The sequence below is a fragment of the Mastigoproctus giganteus genome, chromosome 1 (genome assembly GCF_048544385.1).
Source record: "Mastigoproctus giganteus isolate SK-2022 chromosome 1, ASM4854438v1, whole genome shotgun sequence".
Taxonomy (NCBI): domain Eukaryota; kingdom Metazoa; phylum Arthropoda; class Arachnida; order Uropygi; family Thelyphonidae; genus Mastigoproctus; species Mastigoproctus giganteus.
The window spans coordinates 274,639,044-274,662,819 of record NC_143575.1 but is presented as its reverse complement, the minus strand read 5'-3'; the positions used below and the strand labels follow the sequence as shown (position 1 = coordinate 274,662,819).

Below are 23,776 nucleotides of genomic sequence, written 5' to 3'. Positions count from 1 at the left end.
AGTAAGCAAACCCTTAGCCATAATTATGAGAGCTTATTTGGACTCAGGGGAGGTACCCATAGACTAGAGATGTGCAAATATGACCCCACTTCACAAAGGAGGATCATAGGCTGACACAAGTAATTATAGATCTGTGAGTTTAATTTCTATTCCAGGAAAATTAATGGAGGCACTGGTTAAAGAAGCACTGAGGATCATCTAGACAAGACTTCAGTTATAGCATTAGCAGAGGCATATGATGCAATAAAGCAAGCTTATGCAGCATAAGCAAAAAAAAAACAAAAAAAACTTCCATTTCACACCTCTGTTCGTTCGAAATACCTGTCCAGCTGAGCCTTAAATTTACTTAAGGCTCAGCTGGACAGGTATTTCGAACTCGCGTTATGCGAGGCCTTCCTGTTTATCAAGCTTAATATCCAAGTTTGCTGACGATACAAAGGTTGGCAGGGTTGTTAAGGACACTACTGAAACTATGCTGCTGCAACAGGATCTGGAAAGGTTGAGCTGATGGGCTGAGAGGTGGAAAATGAAGTTTAACATTGACAAATGTAAAGTACTACACATGGGAAACAGCAAACGCAGAGCAACGTATCAACTCTGTGGTACTACACTGGCAGTGGTAGAGAATGAAAAGGACCCAGGGGTTATTGTGCAGGCAGATATGAAGTTCTCTGGGCAGTGCAGACGGGCTGCAAGGTTAGCTCATGGGGTCTTGTCAATGATATACAGGAATTTTTCTAGCAGCAATAAGGAGGTGATTAATCCCATGTATAAGGCAATGGTCAGGCCACACCTTGAGTACTGTAATTCAGGTCTGGGGGCCTCATTTCAAGAAGGATGTAGAGCTGCCAGAACGAGTACAGAGAAGAGCAACAAGATTAATGAATTGAACAAAGGGTTGCTCTTACAAAGAAAAGCTTAAGTTTTGCAAATTAGTGTCTGGAGACTAGGCACCAGCGAGGTGATCTGATAGAGGTGTATAAAGCCCTGAATGGTTTGAGCATGCTCAATGCCAATGGGATTCTTCCTCTTGCTCAGAATAATCACCTGAGAGGGCATAAATTCAGATTGAGAAAAGACAGATGTAGGGTAGATGTGCAGAAATTTGCATTTAGCCAGCGGGTAGTTGGTTGGTGGAACAGACTTCCATCCCTTGTTGTGGAAGTTGATAGCCTAAACAAATTTAAGGCTCAGCTGGACAGGTATTTCGAACGAACAAAGGGGTGAAGTGGAAGTTTTTTTTTTTTTTTGTTTTTGGCTGATGCTGCATAAGCTTGCTTTCTTACATCATATGCCTCTGCTAGCTAATGCTAAGAAAGGAAAGGAAAAAACTGACTTGAATAAATCACACAAAGGTTTTTGAGATAATAGAAGTGGAGAAAAAGCAGTATGTACTGGAACTTAAGAACAAGTTTGAGGTTCTGAAGATCTTTTGGGACCAAGATATCGACAAGGATAACAACAATTATCTGAAAGTGAAAGAGCCCACGAAACCCTTAGGTAAAAAGAAATCCAAAGAAGAAAAACTTTATCAAGAAACACTTGTCACGATGAACTGAATTCGACATATAAAGAGCAAGATAAACACGGACAAGGACGAAATTGAGTATACCTAGTTATGCAAAGCTATTAGAAAGAGACTCAAAGAGGATATAAGATAAATAAATAAGATCTTTATTGTACAGTTTACACGCAGGTACCACGACCATACAATACCCTTCACGGCACCATGCCAGGGGTTAACAAGTGGCAGAGATAATAAAGGAATTGTAAAGATTAATTATAGGTGAATTATATATATAAAAAAAAAAAAAAGTACTCATAGCAGATAACATTGACTTGAAAGGAAAACTAATACAAAATAACAAAAATAACAAATTGTGATAACAAAAGATTTTCCTCGAGTCCAGTTTTCTGAGAGTCTCTTGCCCCGCCATAACGATCTGAGGTCAGTTGGTAGTTCTGGAGACCACGTGCAGATCTAGGATGATCCGTCTATACTTTTTATCATCTATGATTTTAAATAAGTCAGCATCCAGGGATTGAACCAGATGGAGCTTCTGATAAGGGAGGAACCGATCTTTCAAATGTAGTCTCGAAGGAAGAGCAAGAAGCTTGGGAGTGGAGCGGAGACCTGGTTGGGGAATCTGCCAGCACACCGTGTCCCAAACGTTGGGTGCTGAGACTCTCGCGGCAATCATTTTTACGGTGAAGATGAGTCTTCTCTCGTGCATTAATACTGAAAACCTGGTTAAATTCAGCGCGTTGGCCATCGGTGTTGTGCGCTGCTAACACATTAAGACAAATTAAGGACTTAAATCAGCAGACATGAGGAATGTCTGCTGATTTAATACAGGAAGACATATGATACTGAAACCGAAGAATAGTGATGGTGTTCTTATAAATAGCAGAGAAGGCATAATTCAAAAAGCAGAAGACTACTATAAAGAATTATATAGAACTATTATATCTATAATCTATAAATACTATCCAGCTATAATAAGCAAGGAAATGATGCAAGCAGTGGGGAAGATGGATCACAAATTATTAACACACACAACATACCCAATATCCTTCCTGATGAGTTAGAACATGTACTGAAGAACACGAAGAATTAGAAAGCCCCAGGTGATGATGAAAGTCACTGTAGAGTTGTTAAAATTAGGAGGAAGAGACATGACACAGAAACTGGCAAGGCTCTTCACAAAATACATTAGGAAGAGCGTGACGGCTAAGAAGTGGAATAATGGAATAAGGAAATATCGTGTTTAACTAATCTGGTTAGCTATTTTGACAGGGTCACTCAAGAACTGGACTTAGACAATAATTTGGACATTGTTTATTTGGATTTCAGCAAAGCATTTGACTCAGTCACACACGAGCGGTTACTTTATAAGCTGGAACAGGTTGGAATTACAGGGAAAATCCTTAGATGGATAGCTGGATGCCTTCAGGGCAGGAGAAAGATGGGTGTGTGATAAACAGTCATTTATCACACCCATAGTGGGGTTTCCCAAGGATTAGTATTAGAACAACTGTTGTTTTTGATTTTCATAAATGACATCGATGAAGGGATAGAAGCTGTGATGTATAAATTTGCAGATGATGTAAAGATTAGTGGAGTAGTTAAAGATCAACGCCAAGCAGAGCTTCTTCAGAGTGATCTAGACAGATTTCAGGAATGGTAAAAAAAAAGTCAGCTATGCCATTTTTTTTTGACCATCCCTGAAGTCTATCCAGCAAAGTATAAGGTATTACATGTGGGGAACAGTAACTTGAAAATAATTTATACACTTGGAGTTGAACTAAAGCCAGTAGTGGAGGAAAGGGACTTGGGTGTTACAATATGGTTAGACATGAAGTTCTGCGAGCATTGTAGACATGCTGCAACGAAGGCCCATTGTGTCCTATCAACAATTTATCGAACATTTGCTTGTAGAGATAAAAATGTCATAATCCCATTATACAAGGCTATCGTTAGACCAAACTTGGAATACTGTGTTCAAGTATGGAGACTGCACCTAAAAAAAGACAGAGTTCTTGAAAGGGTTCAAAGATGGGTAACTGTGGTGAGATCGGCAAAAGGGCATCAATATTAGGAAAGACTTCGAATATGTGGGTTGCAGGAGATTGGAAACTAGGCACCTTAGAGGAGACTTGATTGAGGTGTTTAAGACTATGAAATGCATAAGTAAAATGAATGAGGACGAAAATTTCACGGTTATAAATGATTCCAGAACTGGGAGCCATAAATTAAAGTTATGGGCGGCGAGGTTTAGACTGGATTGCAGGAAGTTTAATTTTAGCCAGTGAGTTATAAATTACTGGAATAAGTTACCTACGTGGGTGGTAGACGCTGACAGTTTGGGGAAATTAACATTAGCATAGGCACATGATGCAGAGAAAGCAAGCTTTCTCTTCATCGATGTCGTTTTAGTGGAGTCCTGAGGGACTCTACTAAAAACATTATTCCGTGAAGAGCAGTGTCCATCGATTACAACTCTGTCTTTTCCCAATCAACCATCCCTTTATCCATAACAGCAATTTGCCTCCAATGCCACACTGCTCCAATTTGAGCAGCAGTCTGCATTGAGCAACAGTATTAAAAGCCTTTCTAAGATCCAAATATATGATATCAAAATTATTCTTTGCATCCAGTTCCTTTGTGACCACATCATAGTATCCAATAAAATTTGTCAGACAGGACTTCCCCTTAACAAACCCATGCTGTGTCGAAACTATAACTGGTCTTGTCTAGATGATCCTGCAGTGTTTCTTTAACCAGTGCCTCCATTAATTTCCGTGGAACAGAAGTTAAACTAACAGGTCTGTTAATTAGTTGTTTTGCCCTTTGTCCTCCTTTATGAAATGGGAGCCACATTTGCACATCCTTACTCCATGGGTACCTCCCCTGAGTCCAAGGAAGCTCTCATAATTATGGCTAAGGCTTTGCTTACTTCCTTTGCTGCCTCCTTTAATATAACTGGATAGATCCCATTCACACCAGGTGCCTTATGTTTATCTTCAACAATTTCTCCTCCACTTTGCTCTCAGTTATTACAAAATCTAGCTCATTGCCAGAGTTTAATTCACCTTTTGAATTCCCTCCCTGAATAACCCCTCATTTTTGAATGTAAATGCAAAATACTCATTTAGTTTGTTAGCTACCTGATTAGGATCATCAACAGTTGAACCATCTATGTTAAGTGGTCCAATCTGATTCATCTCCTTCCTTCTACAGTTTACGGAAGTAAACTCTTTGCTGTTTTTCTTTGCATCCTTTGCCAAAGATTTGTCATAATCTGCCTTTGCCTGCCTAACCTTATTTGTGACTTGATTACAGACCAGCTTATCTATCAGTCTTCCGTGTCACCTGTTAATTTATATGTATTCCGTGCATTTTTCTTCTCTGCCACATGTCTCATTAGTTCATCTGGCATCCATCTAGGCCTAAACCGTGAACAATATTTCTTAGTTGGTATGAAAAGCCTAGTAGCTTCTAAGATTAATTCTTTGAATGCTTTTCATTTTGAATTTGCTGTTGGTAACATCATCAGTTGGTCCCACTGTATAGAATATAAATAGTCTCAGACCACCAGTGGTGAGCTATAGTGAGGGACCATTGTTATTATTTTTTTAAAATTTGTGAGCCTACAAATTTTCAAAAAACAATTTATTTAAAAATTTGAGATGATCATTTATTTTACAAATGAAATCCTGAATGCAATTATTGAGTATCCAGAGCCGAAACTACAGTGGGGCAAGCAAGGCCTTTTAATGGTGCAACTGATCAGTTATGTATTTCAAAATCGCTTAATTTTTCATTTAATTACAGTTGCACCTCTGTTTAATCAACTTCTTTATAGTGAATTTTTTTGAATTACCCCTTGGTAATTACATTTAAAATAGTTTCCGTTTAACAAAGAAAATTTCCATGTAACGAACAGATTAGGAGAGAACTTTGTATGCATTGTTCTCACCTTTGGGCTTTAGGCAATTTAGTTAATTGGAAAGCGGAATTAAGGGTGAAAGGGATTACCGTTTCACAATGGTAGTGGTGTCCGTAAAACGTATGCAGTCACATACCTAAAAGTCGCGCTAGTTAATGTACTTTCCATAGCCAGTCAGAGGATTAAGAAGATTCCCAACACGGATAATAGCTTCCGGTCAACCTGTGTTGTGGTTCCTCTTTAATCCGACAAACAGGCATATGTTTCTCGGAGAAGTGTGTGATCCATGCCTAATTTCTCCTGTATGTTTACATGGTCACAGTAGCTGAATATTTGTGTGATTCCAAAATATATGCACAATATTCAAAGAACTAGTGACAATAGTAACTTAGAGGGGAGGAATGAGGCAACTAAGATATTATATAAACTTTACGAAGTTGAAATGTTGGCTGATTTTGAAATTTCCTCAAGGCTTTCACTGTGTTCAAAATTTTCTAAAATATAATGGCATACAGGCAATAATTAAGAAAGAAAAAAAAACAAAAAAAAAAAACAATTGTATGCATTATATCACAATCTCCAAAAAACCAGCACGTATTAAGGATTATTGCTAACGAACTTGATCTGGAAACTAAAGACTGATCCCATTTTGGGCCATAATGGGCAGCTTGCGGACGGCAATTGTGGATTGTAGGAATTGTCTTGTTTTGTGCAAACATTTTGAATCAGAAGTTAAATATTCCAGATTATTAAATCGACTTTTAAATCTGGAATTTCTTAACCATTTAGCACTGATGAACATCCTGCAGGAGCTCTCTTACCTTTCAGAAGCTTTACAGATTCCCTATGGTAAAAGGAGATAAATTAAGCATTTTAACTATCAATGCTATTGCTAATTTGAAAAATTCTGAAGGAAATTATGAAGCTAAAATTGAGAGCACGTTGAAGTGGAAAGAATTTGAAAGAATCGAATTCGAAAGTAAGGACACATTTAAAAAATTACCCCGTGACAAGTTATTAAATGCACTGTTTTATCCTTAAAGGATAAGTTATTAATGCAACAGAGTGATTTTAAATTAAATAAAGATACATTGAAAGAAATTTTAAACATATTCTACCTGAAATAGTGGAATACGAAAGAACTTTCGTCCCTGTGGCAGGATGGTGAAAATCGAATAAGAAATTTAAGTTTTTTTTTTCTGATAAAATATGAAATAAAAATTAATGATTTTAGAGATTTGGTCAAAGACAGTTTATCTTTAAAACTGAATGAAAGTCCCTCTTCAATTAAAAAATCTAGAAATATCTTTGAAACCATTGCGATTAGCAATGCTGAAGCTGAGCGAGCTTTCAGCATAATGGATAATACTGTGTGAATGAATGAATAATGTTGACAATTAAACAAGTTGCAAATTATGATGACCATACTTCTAAATGGAAAACAATTGCTTCATTTTGATCCAGATCGTTACGTCAAATCATTCCTCCGTAATCACCACTCAACTATTGAGCAAAGCAGAAGATCGACAACAAATAATAATAAAGAAGTAAATTGTATATGGCAATTTTTAGAATAAATTTTTTTTTCATGTACCTTTTCTATAATAGTTTGTTTTTTATGTACAGGTAGGTCCCATTTTACGACTTTTCACATTGATTGTTTCAAAATATTACCTGAAAAATTGAAAATAACAAAAAAAAACTCAACTCAGTAACACATCGCAGCAACGCCTGTGAGTCCCAACATGCACTACGCATTTTTGTTTTTCGTGGTGTATTGTGGGTGGAATGACAGCAACACCAAGAGTTATGTTCAGTGCGGCATGTTGGTTTGGTTGTGAATTTTACCTGAATTGTTAACTAGTTACAGTGTCATTACAGTGTTATTTTTCATTAATAATAATTTTTGTGTAACCATGAGCTCTAAGCATAGGGCACTTTCTGTGCTGGGGAACCAAAAAAAAAAAAAAAAAAAAAAAAAAAAGAGAGCGTAAAACACTAACAATTAAGGAGAAAATGGATGCAATTCTTCGCATGGAGTCTGGTGAGCTTCGGGCGGATGTGTGTAAGGTGTTGAATTTAGTGCCTTCTACTGTATCAACAATTATGAACAACGTTGATAAAATAAAGCACACATACACACAGGAATAACACGTGGGTCATCCTCCAGAACTTATTCATGCAGTGAGACAATGGGGGGGGGGGGGGGGGGAAGGAGAAATTGTTGCTGTTTTGGGTTGGCGATATAAACCAAAATAATGTTCCTGTTACACAGACGGTAATTCTGGACAAGGCAAAGTCATTATTTGACAAAATATGTGAGGAGTCTGGTAGCACTGAAACATCTATGGCCAGCAAAGGGTGGTTTCATCGGTTTAAAAACCGTTCTAAAATTCACAATGTGAAAGTGTCTGGTGAGGCTGCAAGTGCTGACGTTGCAGTGGCAGAAGAGTATCCTTCAGAATTTAAATGCTTAATAGATGAAGGCAACTACCACCCTGATTTAGTTTTTAATGGGGACAAAATGGGTCTTTATTGGAAAAAAATTGCCAAATAGGATGTACGTCGCCGTTTAGGAGGGGTCTTTCCCTGGTTTCAAGGTTGCAAAAGATCGGCTGACATTGCTTCTGGGTGGCAATGCATCAGGAACATTTAAACTCAAACCGATGTTGGTGTACCATTCAGGGATGCCTCATGTAATGAAGAGCATGGTGAAGACACGACTTCCTGTGTTTTGGCACTAACAAAAAGGCGTGGGTGACTCAGACAATTCTTAGCGAATGGTACACCTCTTACTTTTATCCAGAGGTTGCTCATGTTGGTGCTGGACAATGCCCAAGGACACCTAGCCAACCTCCAAGAAATCCACAATGACCATTTGGAGGTTGAGGTTGTGTATTTGCGACCTTTAAGGCGTATTATTTACGTATGACTTTCAAAGGGATTGTTGAGGCTGTGCAATCTGATATAACTGTGAGGGACTACTGGAAGTTGTATAACATCCTGAATGCCATCACAAACATTGATTCTACCTGGGATGAAGTGTCACAGTTCTGCATGAATTGCATCTACCGTAAATTGTGGCCGGAAGCAGCGATTGATTTTGAAAGGATTGAGCCAGTTTCGGAAGCGGCTAAAGATGTCGGCAATTACAACATTGATCCAGATGATGTTGACCAGTTGTTGGAGAGTCGTGGTGAGCCACTTTCAAGGGAGGAATTGGAGGAACTGACTGTGCAACTTCAACAACATGAGGCTGACACACCAGATGGAGTGGAAGAGTTGGAGCCAATCAGAACATTAAAAACAAAATATATTCAGAGTGCTCTTGTCAAAATTCGTAGTGCATTTGATGAAATTTGTGATAATGATCCTGATTGGGAACATAGTCATGGCATCCAAAGAGGTGTCAACATGATGTTGAAGCCCTACTATAACATTTTGGAAGAAAGAAGTAGGAAGTCACGCCAGACGTCAATACAACAGTTCTTGAAAAAAAGGGAATGGAACCCTCAGAACCTGATGACCCTCAACCAGGAACCTAACATTGTCGCCCCAATACGTCCTTATCACATAAAATATCAGTAAGGTAAATATGTACTGAAGGCACTCTAGTCGCAGAAGAGACCAGTCAGTGGATTTTTGGCTGTTGTAAAGGGATAGTATTTTTAATTTTTACTGTATTCTTTGTTAATTAACATACTACATTGTGTTTTAGTATTAGTAATGGCCACATGGTGCAAGAAAGCATATGGCTTATGCTGCACCAGGCAAAAAAAAAAAAAAAAACTGAATAAAACAATGATAAAAAAAAATAATTAAAAAAAGAAAAGGAAATTACACCTATCATCCTATGCGCTTCCCTGACTCGAAGGTACTATCCAGATGACCTTTGAATTTCCCAAACTGTCAGCCTCTACCACCCATGTAGGCAACTTATTCCAGTAATTTATAACTCGCTGGCTAAAATAAAACTTCCTGCAGTCCAATCTAAACATTTCCCCACATAACTTGAATTTATGTCCCCTAGTTCTAGCATCATTTATAATCTTGAAAATTTCATCATCATTCATTTTACTGATGCCTCTCAGAGCCTTAGACACCTCAATCAAATCTCCTCTAAGGTGTCTAGATTCCAAACTCTGCAACCCACATATTCAGTCTTTCTTCATAAGGACACCCTTTTGCCGATCTCACCAGGCGAGTTATCCGTCTTTGCACCCTTTGAAGAAGCTCGATGTCTTTCTTTAGGTGCAGTCCCCATATTGAACACAGTATTCCAAGTGTGGTCTAACAAAAGCTTTATATAATGGGATTATCACGTCCTTATCTCTACTTGCAAAAGTTTGATAGATCATTGATAGGACACCATGGGCCTTCCTTGCAACCTGTTTACAATGCACAGAGAATTTCATGTCTGACCGTAGCGTAACACCCAAGTCCCTTTCCTCCAGTACTGGGTTTAGTCGAACTCCACCAAGTGAATAAGTTATTTTGGGATTACTGTTTCCCAGGTGTAATACCTTACACTTTGTTGGATTAAAGCATAGCTGCCATTTTTCTGACCATTCCTGGTCTATCTATAAAGACAAATTTCCTCACGTCTATCCTACATCTGTCTTTTCTCAATTTGAATTTATGTCCTCTCAGAATAATCTTGCTCAGAATAATCCTCTCAGGTGATTATTCTGAGCAAGAGGAAGAATCCCATCAGCATTGAGCATGCTCAAACCATTCAAGGCTTTATACACCTCTATCAGATCACCTTGCTGGTGCCTGGTCCCCAAGACACTGTAATTTGCAAAACTTAAGCCTTTTTTCAAAAGAGCACCCCTTTGTTCCAATCACTAATCTTGTTACCCTTCTCTGTACTCGTTCCAGCATGTCTACATCCTTCTTGAAATGAGGCCTCCAGACCTGTATACAGTACTCCAGGTGTGGCCTGACCATTGCCTTATACAAGGGAATAATCACCTCCTTATCCCTGCTAGAAAAATTCCTATATATCATCGACAATACACCATGAGCTACTCTTGCAGCCCGTCTGCACTGCTCAAAAAACTTCATATCTGCCTGCACAACCACCCCCAGGTCCCTTTCATTCTCTACCACTGTCAGTGTAGTACCACAGAGTTGATACGTTGCTCTGGGGTTGCTGTTTCCTATGTGTAGTACTTTACATTTGTCAATGTTAAACTTCATTTGCCACCTCTCAGCCCATCTGCTCAACCTTTCCCGATCCTGTTGCAGTAGCACAGTGTCAGTAGTGTCCTTGACAACCCTGCCAACCTTCGTATCGTCTGCAAACTTGGACAATCAGCTGGATATACCATCATCAATATCATTTATAAATACAGAAAACAATAATGGACCCAATACTGAACCCTGAGGGACTCCACTAATAACATTAGTCCACGATGAGCAGTGTCCATTGATTACCACTCTGTCTTCTCCCCCTCAACCACCCCTTTATCCATGGCAGCAATTTGCCTCCAATGCCACACTGCTCCAATTTGTGCAGCAGTCTTACATGTGCAACAGTATCAAAAGCCTTTCTAAGATCCAAGTATATAATATCAAAGTTATTCCCTGCATCCAGTTCTTTTGTGACTGCATCATAGTATCCAATCAAATTGGTCAGGCAAGACTTCCCCTTAACAAAACCATGCTGTGTCTGAGCTATAACTGAAGTCTTGTCTAGATGATCCTGCAGTGCTTCTTTAACCAGTGCCTCCATTAATTTTCCAGGAACAGAAGTTAAACTAACAGGTCTATAATTACTTGTGTCGCCCTTTGATCCTCCTTTGTGAATTGGGGTCACATTTGCACATCTCCAGTCCATGGGTACTTCCCCTGAGTCCAAGGAAGCTCTCATAATTATGGCTAAGGGTTTGCTTACTTCCTTTGCTGCCTCCTTTAATATAACTGGATATATCCCATCCACCCCAGGTGCCTTTCTTGTATTTATCTTCAACAATTTCTCCTCCACTTTACTCTCAGTTATTACAAGATTCTCTAGCTTACTGCCAGAGTTGAATACACCTCTGGCATTCCCCTCGTTGAATAACTCCTCATGTGTGAATGTCGATGCAAAATATTCATTCAGTTTGTTAGCTACCTGAGCAGGATCATCAACAGTTGACCCATCGATATCAAGTGGACCAATCTGATTCATCCCCTTCCTTCTAGAGGTTACATAAGTAAAGAACTCTTTGCTGTTTTTCTTTGCATCCCTTGCCAAAGATTTCTCGTAATCTGCCTTCGCCTGCCTAACCTCCTTTGTAACTTGGTTACAGATCAACTTGTATCTATCATAGGCTTCTGTGTTACGTGTTAATTTGTACGTATCCCATGCATTTTTCTTCTCTGCCATATGTCTCATTAGTTCATCTGACATCCACTTAGGCCTAAACCTTGAACAATATTTCTTAGTTGGTATGTAAAGCCTAGTAGCTTCCAAGATAAGTTCTTTGAATGCTTCCCATTTTGAATTTGCTGTTGGTAACATTATCAGTTGGTCCCACTGTATAGAATTTAAACAACACTGTTTAAATTCTATAACATTCTAATAACAAACAGTGTTGTTATAGAATTTAAAAACTGTATAGAATTTAAAAAGGTTGGTTAATACTGTCCACCCAGTGCTAGGATAAATGGATGAGGAACACATGGACAGGTCAAGAGCAGAGTTAGATCCTACTGGGAGGTGAATCTATGTGATTGGCAATGTTAGCTGGTAATTATAAAGTACAGTTCTAACCATCTGCCCTCTGCAATCTATTTTCAGAGAAACTCCAAAGGGTGATGAGCATTTAGATCTAGCAGCATATGGGATGTGGCAGTTGATTCAGTAAATTGCCAAGTTTTTCAGTGGAGCATATGTTTTGGTGGGATATAAATGGAGACAAGAGAGAGTAATGCCAAAATCAATGTGCATGGCTACTGCTTCTAGAGATAGCTAGAATTCTAGCTGGATAGGTTTGGATGGTATGTTTCTACAAACTAAAAATTGCTACTCCTCTTTCCAGTGATTCAAGACATCTGTCATGTCTGTATAGCCTATATCTTGAGAACTGAGGAGTATAATTTGAAGACAAATATGTTTCTTGTACACAAATTCTGGTAGGATCATGCCAGTGTGTATTAAATATTTTAATTCTAATTTGCTTCTTAAGTCTCTACAATTCATTGAATGATTTTCTGCATTATTTAAGTTTAATGGATTGGTCCGACTGCTTTATTTTCCTTCAATCCTGTTTTAATTGTTCTTTTTGGAAATACTGGACAATCAACATCCATCTTATCATCAGCATGTAGTAGGAGAACTGTATCTTCATTATCTGGTTTCTCATTTATGTCCATATTTCGATCTAATTGTTTATTCCACAGAGGATTTGGATCTTTCTTCTTCGTCAATAATTCTGCTTGGGGGTATTGTCAGGTGGTTTGGTATTAGTAGAAGCTGATGTACTGAGATTACAAACCAGAGGGGGCATAAATATAAATTGAGGAAAGACAGTTATAGAACAGATGTGCAGCAATTTATGCACATCTATTTATTTATGGCATTTGAAACATCTAAATGGATTTAAAATATATGGATGAATCTTAGAAGAAAGGTAGCTTTCACCAATGCAGAAGTTATTGTTGGAGCTTTTGGTGCAATGGCCACTGAGGCCATAATTGCACACAATGTGGTTTACACTATCTACATTGGCTGCTGTGGGAGTAGGTTAGTCATATAAACCTGTTTGTTTTACAAAAAATAAAAATTCTGTGAGGTTTGAGTTTTTGCCTATGATATGTCCTAGGGACAAAGGTTCCTCTAAGTATTAAAGAGAGCTGAATGACAACAGATGAGCATTATTATGCAAAGCACATTCCAGAAGTATTTAAAAATAACTAAATGCACAAGGCATAATACGTTAAGAGTTTAATATCTATATAATATCAGTGTAATACACCATAGATAACTCCTAAGAAACTACGATGGTAGTGTGGAAGGCATTTGCTCTGTTTCTCATATTGTGCTCTTCCTTCACAACGACTTGCCATGGTATTGTACTACCTTGAATAATTAATGCTTCACTAATAGAGAAGACTACTGTTACTCATTCTCAGTGAGTACCACCACCCAGACAGCACCGTTTCAAAACTATTGGCCTATCAATACCAGGTACTCTGCAACCCACCAATGACAGGCCAACAGCTTTGAAACAGTGCTGTCTGGGTGGTGGTACTCACTGAGAATTAGTAACAATAGTCTTCCCTATTAGCGAAGCGTTATTATTCGAAGTAGTACAATACCATGGCAAGTCGTTGTGAAGGAAGAGCACAATATGAGAAACAGAGCAAATGATGCCACCCACATTACCATCGTAGTTTAAGAGTTATCTATGGTGTATCTACACTGATATTATAAAGATATTTCAGAAGTATATATTTTACTGTGAGTGGTGTGTGTGGCAGTGCATACACTGTGGAGCATTATTTCCTGTCAACAAGGAACAGGTGGGTCAGACAAATATGGCCTATTTGGGCTCTGCCAAAGGATTACTTCTTCTGTTTGAAATTACAAGCATTATGTCTGTTTGTACTGAAGCTTGAAGCTCATAATTTTGGTACAGGTTTAATTTGAAGGAGCTATTAAGTATTTGTGTTTCCCACTGAAGTGTCCATAGTTCATTACATATAATTAGTATATTCATTTTGTAATTAGAGAAAGATACTAGAAAATTTGTTCGAGCTGTGCTGGATGGATGTTTGTCAGCATCATCCATGATTTCACTTCTCATTCCTGTATGGTCTGGAATCCAACAAAAGACAATATTTTGTCGATGCTCTCTGAGTTGAATCAGCTCTTTTCTGATGAGCTTTAGTAAGGGATGAGTAGATGGTTTTGCATGGTTAATAAGGCTCTTTGCAAATCTGTGTATATAATACTCTTTTGGACTGAGAGGTGGAAAATATTTTCTAGAGCAAGCTTTACAGCACATAATTCAGTGGTGTTCTGTGGGTACCTCTTCCACACAACATTCTGTGGGAAGAGATACAGAAATGGTAGTGTCAGGTCAGGGAACAACACTGCTGCACCCACTATTTTCTGACTTTGATCCATCAGTATAAATTTTAGCAAAGTGAGGATAATATTATGTATGGGCAATGTGTAGTTGTTGGATGTTAATATCTGTTCGAGTGTTTTCCCCATTGCTGGGGAAATAATTTAGGGGAAATAATTGTCGCAAGACAGCACGATGGCAGACCACAGAGGGTCTGGATCTATAGGATCGTTAGGATTTTATTGAAGTGTATATTCCCATTTTCTATTAGTTTCTATAAAAGGTCATAAACTGTGGTTCATTAAGTATTGGCCAATCAGGATGAGTCGATTGGCTTTATATCTTATTTGCATAGTTCAGTAATAATACCTTTCTCTTGACATTTAGAGCTTCATAGGCTTCAACATATAGACTTTGAATTGGAGATGTTCTGAAAGCACCTAGAGCTATCCTAAGAGCTGAGTGTTGAATAGGGTTGAGGCAGGATAGAGAGGAATCAAAGACAGGCAATGCCATAGTCCAGGCATGATCTGATTATAGATCATGCCTGGACTATATAAGTGAAGCAAGATGTAACAACCTGCCCCCTAGATCATGGCTGAAAGGACTCTGAGTAGGTTAAATTTTTTTGACAAGCATTCTGGAGATGTCCAATGTGCTTTTGATAATTTATGTCAAAAATTAAACCTAGTAGAAGAATACTATCTGCTACTGGAAGAGGATGATTATACAAGTGGAGTTCTGGTTAATGATGCATTTTATGTCTAGTACAGAAGTGAATGGCAGTAGATTTCTGGCTGGATAGTTTATAAATGTTTTATATCATCCATATCTGGATGCAATTTACTGATATTTCAGTTTTTGCTCAATGTAGTTCATGTTTTTGAGAATGACAGGAAACTGAACAATGGCATAAAGGTATGAACCCACTGTTTTCAGAATGAGTTTGAGTATATGATTCATTCCAATTGCAAACAGAGTTGCACTGAGAACAGACACTTGGGATTCCTTCTTCTTAGACCAAGTTTTTAGAGAGAGTTTGCCAATAACAAACTTGAAAGGATCTTTGTTGAAGGAAATTTTGGATGAAATGGGATAAATGGCCTCTCACACCAAGAGAATGTAGCTCCTTTAAGATGCCAAAACCCCATGTGGTGTCAAAGGCTTTTTCAATATCAAGACAGATCACGATGAGATTTGTTTTTGATGAATGCATTCCTGATGTTTGCTTCAGCTTTAATCATGAGATCTAATGATCGATTTTTTTTTTAATCCAAAGTGATTGTTAATCAAGTTTTGGGACTCAAGATTAAAATGATTCATTTTTGTGAGACAAAAATGAATCATTTTTTCGAGGGTTTTGCTCCGATAGTTGGCAAGAGAAACTGGTCTGTAGTTGAGGAACAAAATGGTCTTTTCCAGGTTTGGGGATTGCCAGTACATAGGAATGAAGCCAAGAGCTTGGGAATGTATGTTCAGTGACGATTCAATTGAAAAAAATCAGCAGTAAAGACAGTGATTTTTGATCTAAATTTTGGAGCATTACAATAATAAATCCCATTGAGTTTCCTTTCCTTTAGTTGGTAAGAAATTGCTGCAGTCCAAACATGGTAAATGGTTGATTATAATGCAAAGCACAAGTGTCAGTGAAATTCAGTTCCAATTTCTCAGTTACATCTTTAATTTTTTGATCATAAGCAGTTGGGTAAGACAACTGAGGAAACAAGGTTCCTAGTACATTTGAGATTACTGTAAGAGTAGAGAGCTCCTGTATATTTCAGTTAAACAATGAAGTAGATATCAAAGGAAATTTACCATGTAACTGTTTTATTTTCTTCAGATCAGTATGATATCTATTTTTATTAATTGAAGAAGCAAACGTAATCCAAAATTCTTGCTTTCCACCTGATATAACAAGCTCTTGCTCGAAGTTGACGGATAGAAATTTGGAGTGTTGAAAGTAAGAATAATTTGCCTTGGGTAAGAACACCATCCTTTTTTGGTCATTATTCTTTTGGCATTGATGACATGTTTTTCTTTCAGTTCAGCAATTTCTTCCTCCGGAACATTAAGGCAGTTCCATTCTGAAATAACCCCTTTAGCAGTGTTTAAAGTTCTATGTATGGTAACAGAAATGAGAAGACTTCCAAAAATCATTTGCTTCGAGAGCTGTCTTGAATAGTTGGGATGAGATGTTTTCACAAAGAGATCTCCTGAGTGGAGTTGTCGGACTATTTTAGGAGTACCTGCTACAACCTCTATGCTCTTCTGCACAAGAATGGAAATAAGCTACTAAGAGGTTTAATTGATAAATGCATGATTAGGAAAACTGGTAGGTCCGGTCTAGTGATGAATCTTTTTTGATTTGTTTTGGTTGTGATGAGTCATGGTGCAAGCTGTGAGCTTATAGGCTCCATAGTCGTGAGATTAAGGGGTCCATGTTTACTCCTTTTTGCAAATAAATTCTGTCAGCATAAATTCAAAAGAATTTTTTTGATTTTTTGAATGTCACTTATCTTTGGCCAAAAAATTAGCACAGTAGCTATTATACAAGTTTCCATTCTATGATGTGTGATTTATGGAATTGGGTGGCCCATTTCCTCTCAGGCCACGCACTGCATGTGATGATACATAGCATTGTCTTCTAATTTTTTCAACTATTGCTGAAGTATGTGAAGGCACTTTTACAGCTACACTTGTCTATCAATGTCCCCCTTCCGTTGACTGAAAATCCTATCTAGTTTTGCTGATGATAAGATTTGTTGGTTTTCTTTCTAACATGCTTTTGCACTGTACTGAAAACCATGATTATTCAAATCTTTATCACCAAATCCTTTATAAGGGGTGCTCATATGTAGAAAGGCTTAAGTTCTGCAAATTGCAACTTCTGGAGACTAGGCACCTGCGAGATGATCTGATTGAGGTGTATAAGGCCTTGAATAGATTGAGCAGGCTCAATGCTGATGAGATTCATCCTCTTGCTCAGATTACAAACCTGAGGGGGCAGAGATTCAAACTGAGGAAAGACAATTGTAGAATAGATGTATGGAAGTTTGCCTTTAGCCAGCGGGTAGTTGATTGCTGGAACAAATTTCCATCTGTTGTTGTGGAAGTTGACATCTTAAATAAATTCAAGGCAGAACTAGACAAACATTTGGAGCAAACAAATCAGTGAAATGGGAAGATATTTTTTTTTTTTTTTTTTTTTGTGGCTGATGCTGTATAAGCTTTCTTTCTTGCATCATGTGCCTCTACTAATGCTAAAATGCTAATAAGCTGCCTACCAAGTGATTGTCAAATCAAGAACAGATTACTTATATTAACTTTCATCCTTCTAAAACTCAATCTGCTCTACTCATCACCATAAAAGAATCTGCTTCATCTATGCCTATCAACAATATCCAGCTTTCCAGGATATCATTTGTTTATGCACTTATCCTTTACTGATACATACATATGCTAAATACAGAGTGATCATATGTCCTGTTTTTGCAGGGACTGTCTCATTTTTTGGGATAGGAGAAGAGGCTGTAGCATTGCAGCCAAGTATCAAGGCAATAAATATTTTATTATGAATATTCAAATCCTTTTGGATGAACTGCATGAGGATAAATGCAAAGGTGAGAGTGAATATCAAGACAATGAAAGTCTGTCACTCAAATTTAAAATTCACATTATAAAATTAAAATGGTTCTCACACATTTTTAAAAATGTCATTAATTATATAACAGAACTGTGATAAGAGACATTACTTTATATGAAAAAATTATAAATAACAAACATTGAAAAAAGTAAGCTCATCGTAAAAGTATAACTGACATGAAACCTAATTAAGTTTCATGTCATGTTCTTTAAGTAATATTTCTCAATTCCTTAAAGGCAAAATAAATCTTTTTGGATTTTTTGTTTTGTTTTAATATACTAAATTTAACCTTCTCCAATTTAAAGCTGGAGATATTTATGGTCATATTCTATGAATATATAGCAATGCATAAAACAATGTAGATAAAGTAGTATTATTAATGAAATGTATAAAATATACTGCTTATTGCAAATAACTAATTCCTAAAATGCTGAAATATAAATTTACCAATGACCTTCAAAACAATTATCCATATGTAACAAAGCCTGTAATTCACACTGAAGTCTTATATCACACACACGGTATCACTCAGTGTTTTTGTGGTATGTTCATTAGCTTCTGCTGCATGTTCCATTTTCAAGATTTGAAAATATGGTAATCCAAAATAAACATCAGTTGTTCTGTATCCAAAACACTTCATTTTCTTTATTTCAAAATATTACTTTTATTCTGAGAAAATGAATCATATAAAACTGAAATTGATACCAACATGGAGATTTTTCCACATCTGACAAAGTGCTCCAAATACACTCATTCTACGACTTTACCCAAAAGAGAGTAATCAAGGTTACACACACACACACACACACTCTCTCTCTCTCTCTCTCTCTCTCTCTCTCTCTCTCTCTCTCTCTCTCTCTCTCTCTCTCTCTCTCTCTCTCTCTCTCTCTCTCTCTCTCTCTCTCTCTCTCTCTCTCTCAGTTTCTGCTATGTGCTGTTTCTATATATTTTCAAGGGTATTGTTCAAATTCCAAACTTCTCTTCTCAGCAAAGCTGAATGTGTGGAAAGTTTATCAACTGCTCATTTTTCATTCATATGTTTAGCTCTAAGCTCTCAGTCAATAAACTTTCGGTCTTCATTTGTTTCCTCAAACCCTTCTTTCATCTGTATTCGGTATTAGTAGTAGCAAATGATGCAAGGATGCAAGCTTATACGGCATCAACTAAAAGCTACCCACCCACACTACTTGTCCATTCCCTCTAACAATTTATCAGCTTCTTCAAATTTATTCAAACTTATTCACTTCTACACACCAGACGGAAGTCTGTTTCAACAATCAATAATTATTAGTGCAGACAGGCTGCCAGGATAGCTCATGGAGTTTTGTCAGAGATATACAAGAATTTTGCTAGCAGGGATAAGGAAGTGATTATCCCTTTGTATAAGGCAATAGTCAGATCACACCTTGAGTACAGCATACAGGTCTGGAGGCATCAATTTAAAGATGTAGAGCTGTTGAAAGGAGTACAGAGAAGGGCAACGAGATTAGTGAGGGGAACAAATGGGACTCTTACCAAGAAAGGCTTCAGTTCTGCAAATTGCAGTCTGGAGACCAGGCACCTGCAAGGTGATCTGACTGAGGTGTTTAAGGCTTTGAATGGTTTGAGCAAGCTCAATGCTGATGGAATTCTTTCTCTTGCTCAGATTATGCATTCGAAGGAGCATAACTTCAAATTGAGGAAAGACAGTTGCAGAACAGATGTGCAAAAATTTGTCTTTAGCCAGTGAGTGGTTGAATTTTTTTTTTTTTTTTATGTAAACCCCATACAAGAGAGGTATTAGAACCTATAGTACTTAGTACCGTGCTTGGGTTGGAGGTTGAGAAGGCGAAAGAAGATATTTGTTGACATTGGACTTGAACTTCTGTAGACTGTAATTTTCAGGAAATATGTATGAAGGAAGGTTGTTCCAGAAAACGGCAGTTGAATGAATAAACGAGGAAGATGAAAAGTTGGTTCTGTGAGTTTGGAGTTGGACAGTAAATGGATGTTGGCTGGTGGCAGCACGTGTTCGGACTGTTTTGAAAGAGAGAGCGGGAATTATAGAAGACAATTCAGAAGAACAGTGCCCATGGAAGTATCTGTAGAAGAGGCAGGCAGCAGAAACAGTACGTCTATGAGACAGCGAGTGGAGAGACTTTGTTAAAGATGAATCATTAATTAACCTAACTGCCCTCTTCTGAATGGAATCAAGAAGCCTGAGAGAGGTTTTGGGGGCACCGCCTCAGATGTGGGAACAATATTCCATGGCAGGGCGGATTTGCGATTTATACAGAGTGAGCAGCTGTTTGGAAGAAAAGTAATGCCGAGAGCGAAAGAGAAAACCAAGTTTTTTAGATGCAGAGGAAGCAATATTTGTAATGTGCTTGTGCCAAGAGAGATTAGAAGTCAGGGTAATCCCCAAAAGAGATATCATTTTGCCTAGAAAACGGAGTGTCACTAAAGATAAGCACAGGAGCAGAAGAATCCTTTTTGCGAGATATAAGACAAGACTGAGTTTTAGAAGGGTTGAAATCAACTAAGTTGTCTTTGCCCCACTGGAGAATTACCTGAAGATCGGCATTTAAGGAATTGGTAGCAGATTTATGAGAGGTTGAAGCTGATTGAGCAGGACAAGTTTTCTGAAAATGGAAAGTGGAATGCAATGTGCTATCATCGGCAAAAATATGGATAGGATTTCCAGTCAATGGAAGAAGGTCATTAATATACAAGAGGAAAAGAGTGGGGGAAAGAACTGAACCTTGGGGGACATTGGCATTAGTGGAGAAGTTAGAAGACAGAGAGCCATCTACCATCACCCTCAGTGAACGATCAGAGAGAAAACTGGATAACCAATTACTAAAAACAGTTGGCAAACCATAAGATGGAAGCTTGTTTAGAAGACCTTTATGCCAAACACGATTGAAAGCCTTTGAGATGTCAAGAGCAACTACTTATGTTTCACCGAACCTTTCCATTGAATTAGTCCATAAATGGGTAACGTGTTGTTGTTATTTGGTTTTTAGGAGCATTTGCAACTAAGGCCATATTGCTCCGGGATATGCGGTGGTCATTCCCTGACCTTTCCGCATCCTCTGTATTTGGTGGTGACTGACTCGAACCCCGGTCTAATCAAGAAGCGTGTGCTACGCACTGCTGCTCCTTCCCACCTGGCTACGGAGGCGCCATGGGTAACATAAGCCAGAATATCGCCAGTGGATCGACACTGACGGAATCCGTACTGGCGATTGTTGATCAGATGGAAGGTTTCTAGGTAGTTTAAGAGTTGGTGGTTAATTGATTTCTCCATTACTTTAGAAAGAGTAGAAGTAATTGCAATGGTACAATAATTGGATGGGAGGGATTTGTCATCCTTTTTAGGAACTGACTGGATATATGCAAATTTCCAAGCAGAAGGAAGGAAAAACACCTCTGGAATAAGAAAGTGAAAAAAAGCGGCAAAGAATAGGAGTAAGTTCAGGAGCACAGGTTTTGAGAACAAGTGGAGAAATACCATCAGGACCTGGAGCTTTCTTAGCATCAAGATTTGTCAAAATCCTTCTGACATCCTTTTGACGGAAGACCACAGGGGGCATTGAATGGAGCATGTTGGGAATACTGATTGCAACAGATGGAACAAATTTCCATCTGTTGTTGTGGAAGCTGATAGTTAAGTAAACTCAAGGAAGAACTAGACAAACTATTGGAGGGAATGAATAGGTGAAATGGGAGGGGGTCTTTTTTTTATATATATATTTTTGTCTGATGCTGTATAAGCTTGCCACTACTAATGCTAATGAATAGCAATTTTTTAATAAAAATAAATAAAAAAAAGCTGACAAAAGAATAAGAAAGTTTTCTAAAAATGCATGGACAGTAATTTTTCGTATAATAATAATTGCAAGATTTATCATGATTAATCTTATTAAATTTTATCAGGCTTCTGTTACGAGTTTTTCAAATCATACCACTATTTTTTTCAATTTTTGAAAGTTACTGTTTCCTTCTATAAATAATTCAGTAAATTTGCATTTGTACTTATTACTCATTAGTTGCCTGACTCACTACTGATGAAGATTAAAACCTGTTTCCCAACCACACAGCATTTGTTCGTTTTATTCAGTTATAACTATATGAAACTGCTATAAGAAAATGCCACTTGATTTAAATGATGGAAATTTGTGTTATAGCATGAAAACTATTAAGTTTTCATTTGTAGAAAATTTTTACGCACCTCATACCTGCATGCATGATTTCTATGTTTAGTGTAGCCAAAAAGAAAAAAATAATAAACCCACACCCCAAACGATCCTCAGAAAATGCAATCTCATGCAGAACCATAAAACAAAAGAAAAACAGCAGCTTACGATCACTGGTTTGCCAGATTGAAAATGGAGAGATATATTAGTCTTCCAAGCCTACATCAAATATTAATGAACAGTAACATAAACTGAAACACTTGTAATACTATTTAAATGACAAAATTAAAAAAAAAAAACTTAAAATAATATAAAGGATATTTTAAAAGTAACTTAAGAAATGAGAAGCATTACATATATGGCATACTCTTAAAATAAGAAAGTTAATAAAAATACTTTTAACAAATAAACTTAAATAATATACTTTCCTTTCTGCTCTGGGAAAGTATAACAAAAATGACAATACTGTTTGTTTTCCATGTATTCAGCAGTATAGCGTTAACCATAAAAGAATTGGCAAGCAGTTAGAACTAGAATACAGGTGCTGTCCTAGTTAACACGATTCTAAATATGCAAAACTGAAAGACCTTAAGAAGCTTTGTCTTTCAGGTGTATGTTTTAATCAAAACAGTATAATTTTAACAGAGTGATTAGAACTGTTATATATGGGCAGTATCAATCCATTAATTTGAAAAAACTTTCTAGGACAATTTATTAATTAATGGAATATCCCTTTCAGATTCATGCTTAAGTTGATTTTTTTGAGATGGTCATTCTATAATTTCAGAGTTCCTGCTTCCCTCATCATCATCAAATACTATTTGTTGATGATGAGGGACCAATAAGTCTCAAGATGGTTGTTGTCTCAGCAGTGTCCCATCTTTTAAATAAGTGATAGATTAACTTTTAGTAGTGACAGTAATTGTTTTGTCATGTGTGTGCGCGCACACGCTGGGGGATGGTCACCACAGAAATCCCACTGGGACTATTTGTCTATCCTCCTAGCAACAATCCTATTCACTGAAGTGTTTTGCTGGATCATGAAAAAGTGTTTACATTCTATCCTTTAGATACTGTTATCACTGCCAATTCTACAAGAAGAGACAATTAAAAAAAAAAAACCTGTTTCCCTAGCCCTACAAATATTTGCCACTGAATGTACAGGAAAGCAACTGCTATTCTGCTATGTCTGCCTGCGGCAAAAGTTGATGTGTGCCCTTAAAAGATATCATCTTTTAAGGGCACACATCAAGGGCACAAAAGGTGATATTGTTGTATACAGTGGAACTAATGGCATTAAGAGTAAGAGATCTGCAGATTTACTCAACAGGTCAATGTTGAAAAAAGTTAAAAGTTAGGGTAGAATGCAAAAGTGTCTGCAATTCTGCCCGGGAGAGATTATGCAAGGCTCAAGGGGTAGAATTTCTTCAGCCTCTGTGCTTGTTG

The 23,776-nt window shown here is 37.5% G+C and overlaps 1 protein-coding gene across 1 annotated transcript in view; it reads right to left on the bottom strand.

The window, feature by feature from the left end:
- Nhe3 (Na[+]/H[+] hydrogen exchanger 3) overlaps positions 1-23,776 on the bottom strand; it is a 330,876-nt gene that overhangs the window by 27,786 nt on the left and 279,314 nt on the right. The window contains exon 18 of the mRNA XM_090377696.1: positions 22,499-22,549. Coding sequence (XP_090233822.1) covers positions 22,499-22,549 — 51 coding nt within the window. The remainder of the gene's footprint in view (positions 1-22,498; positions 22,550-23,776) is intronic.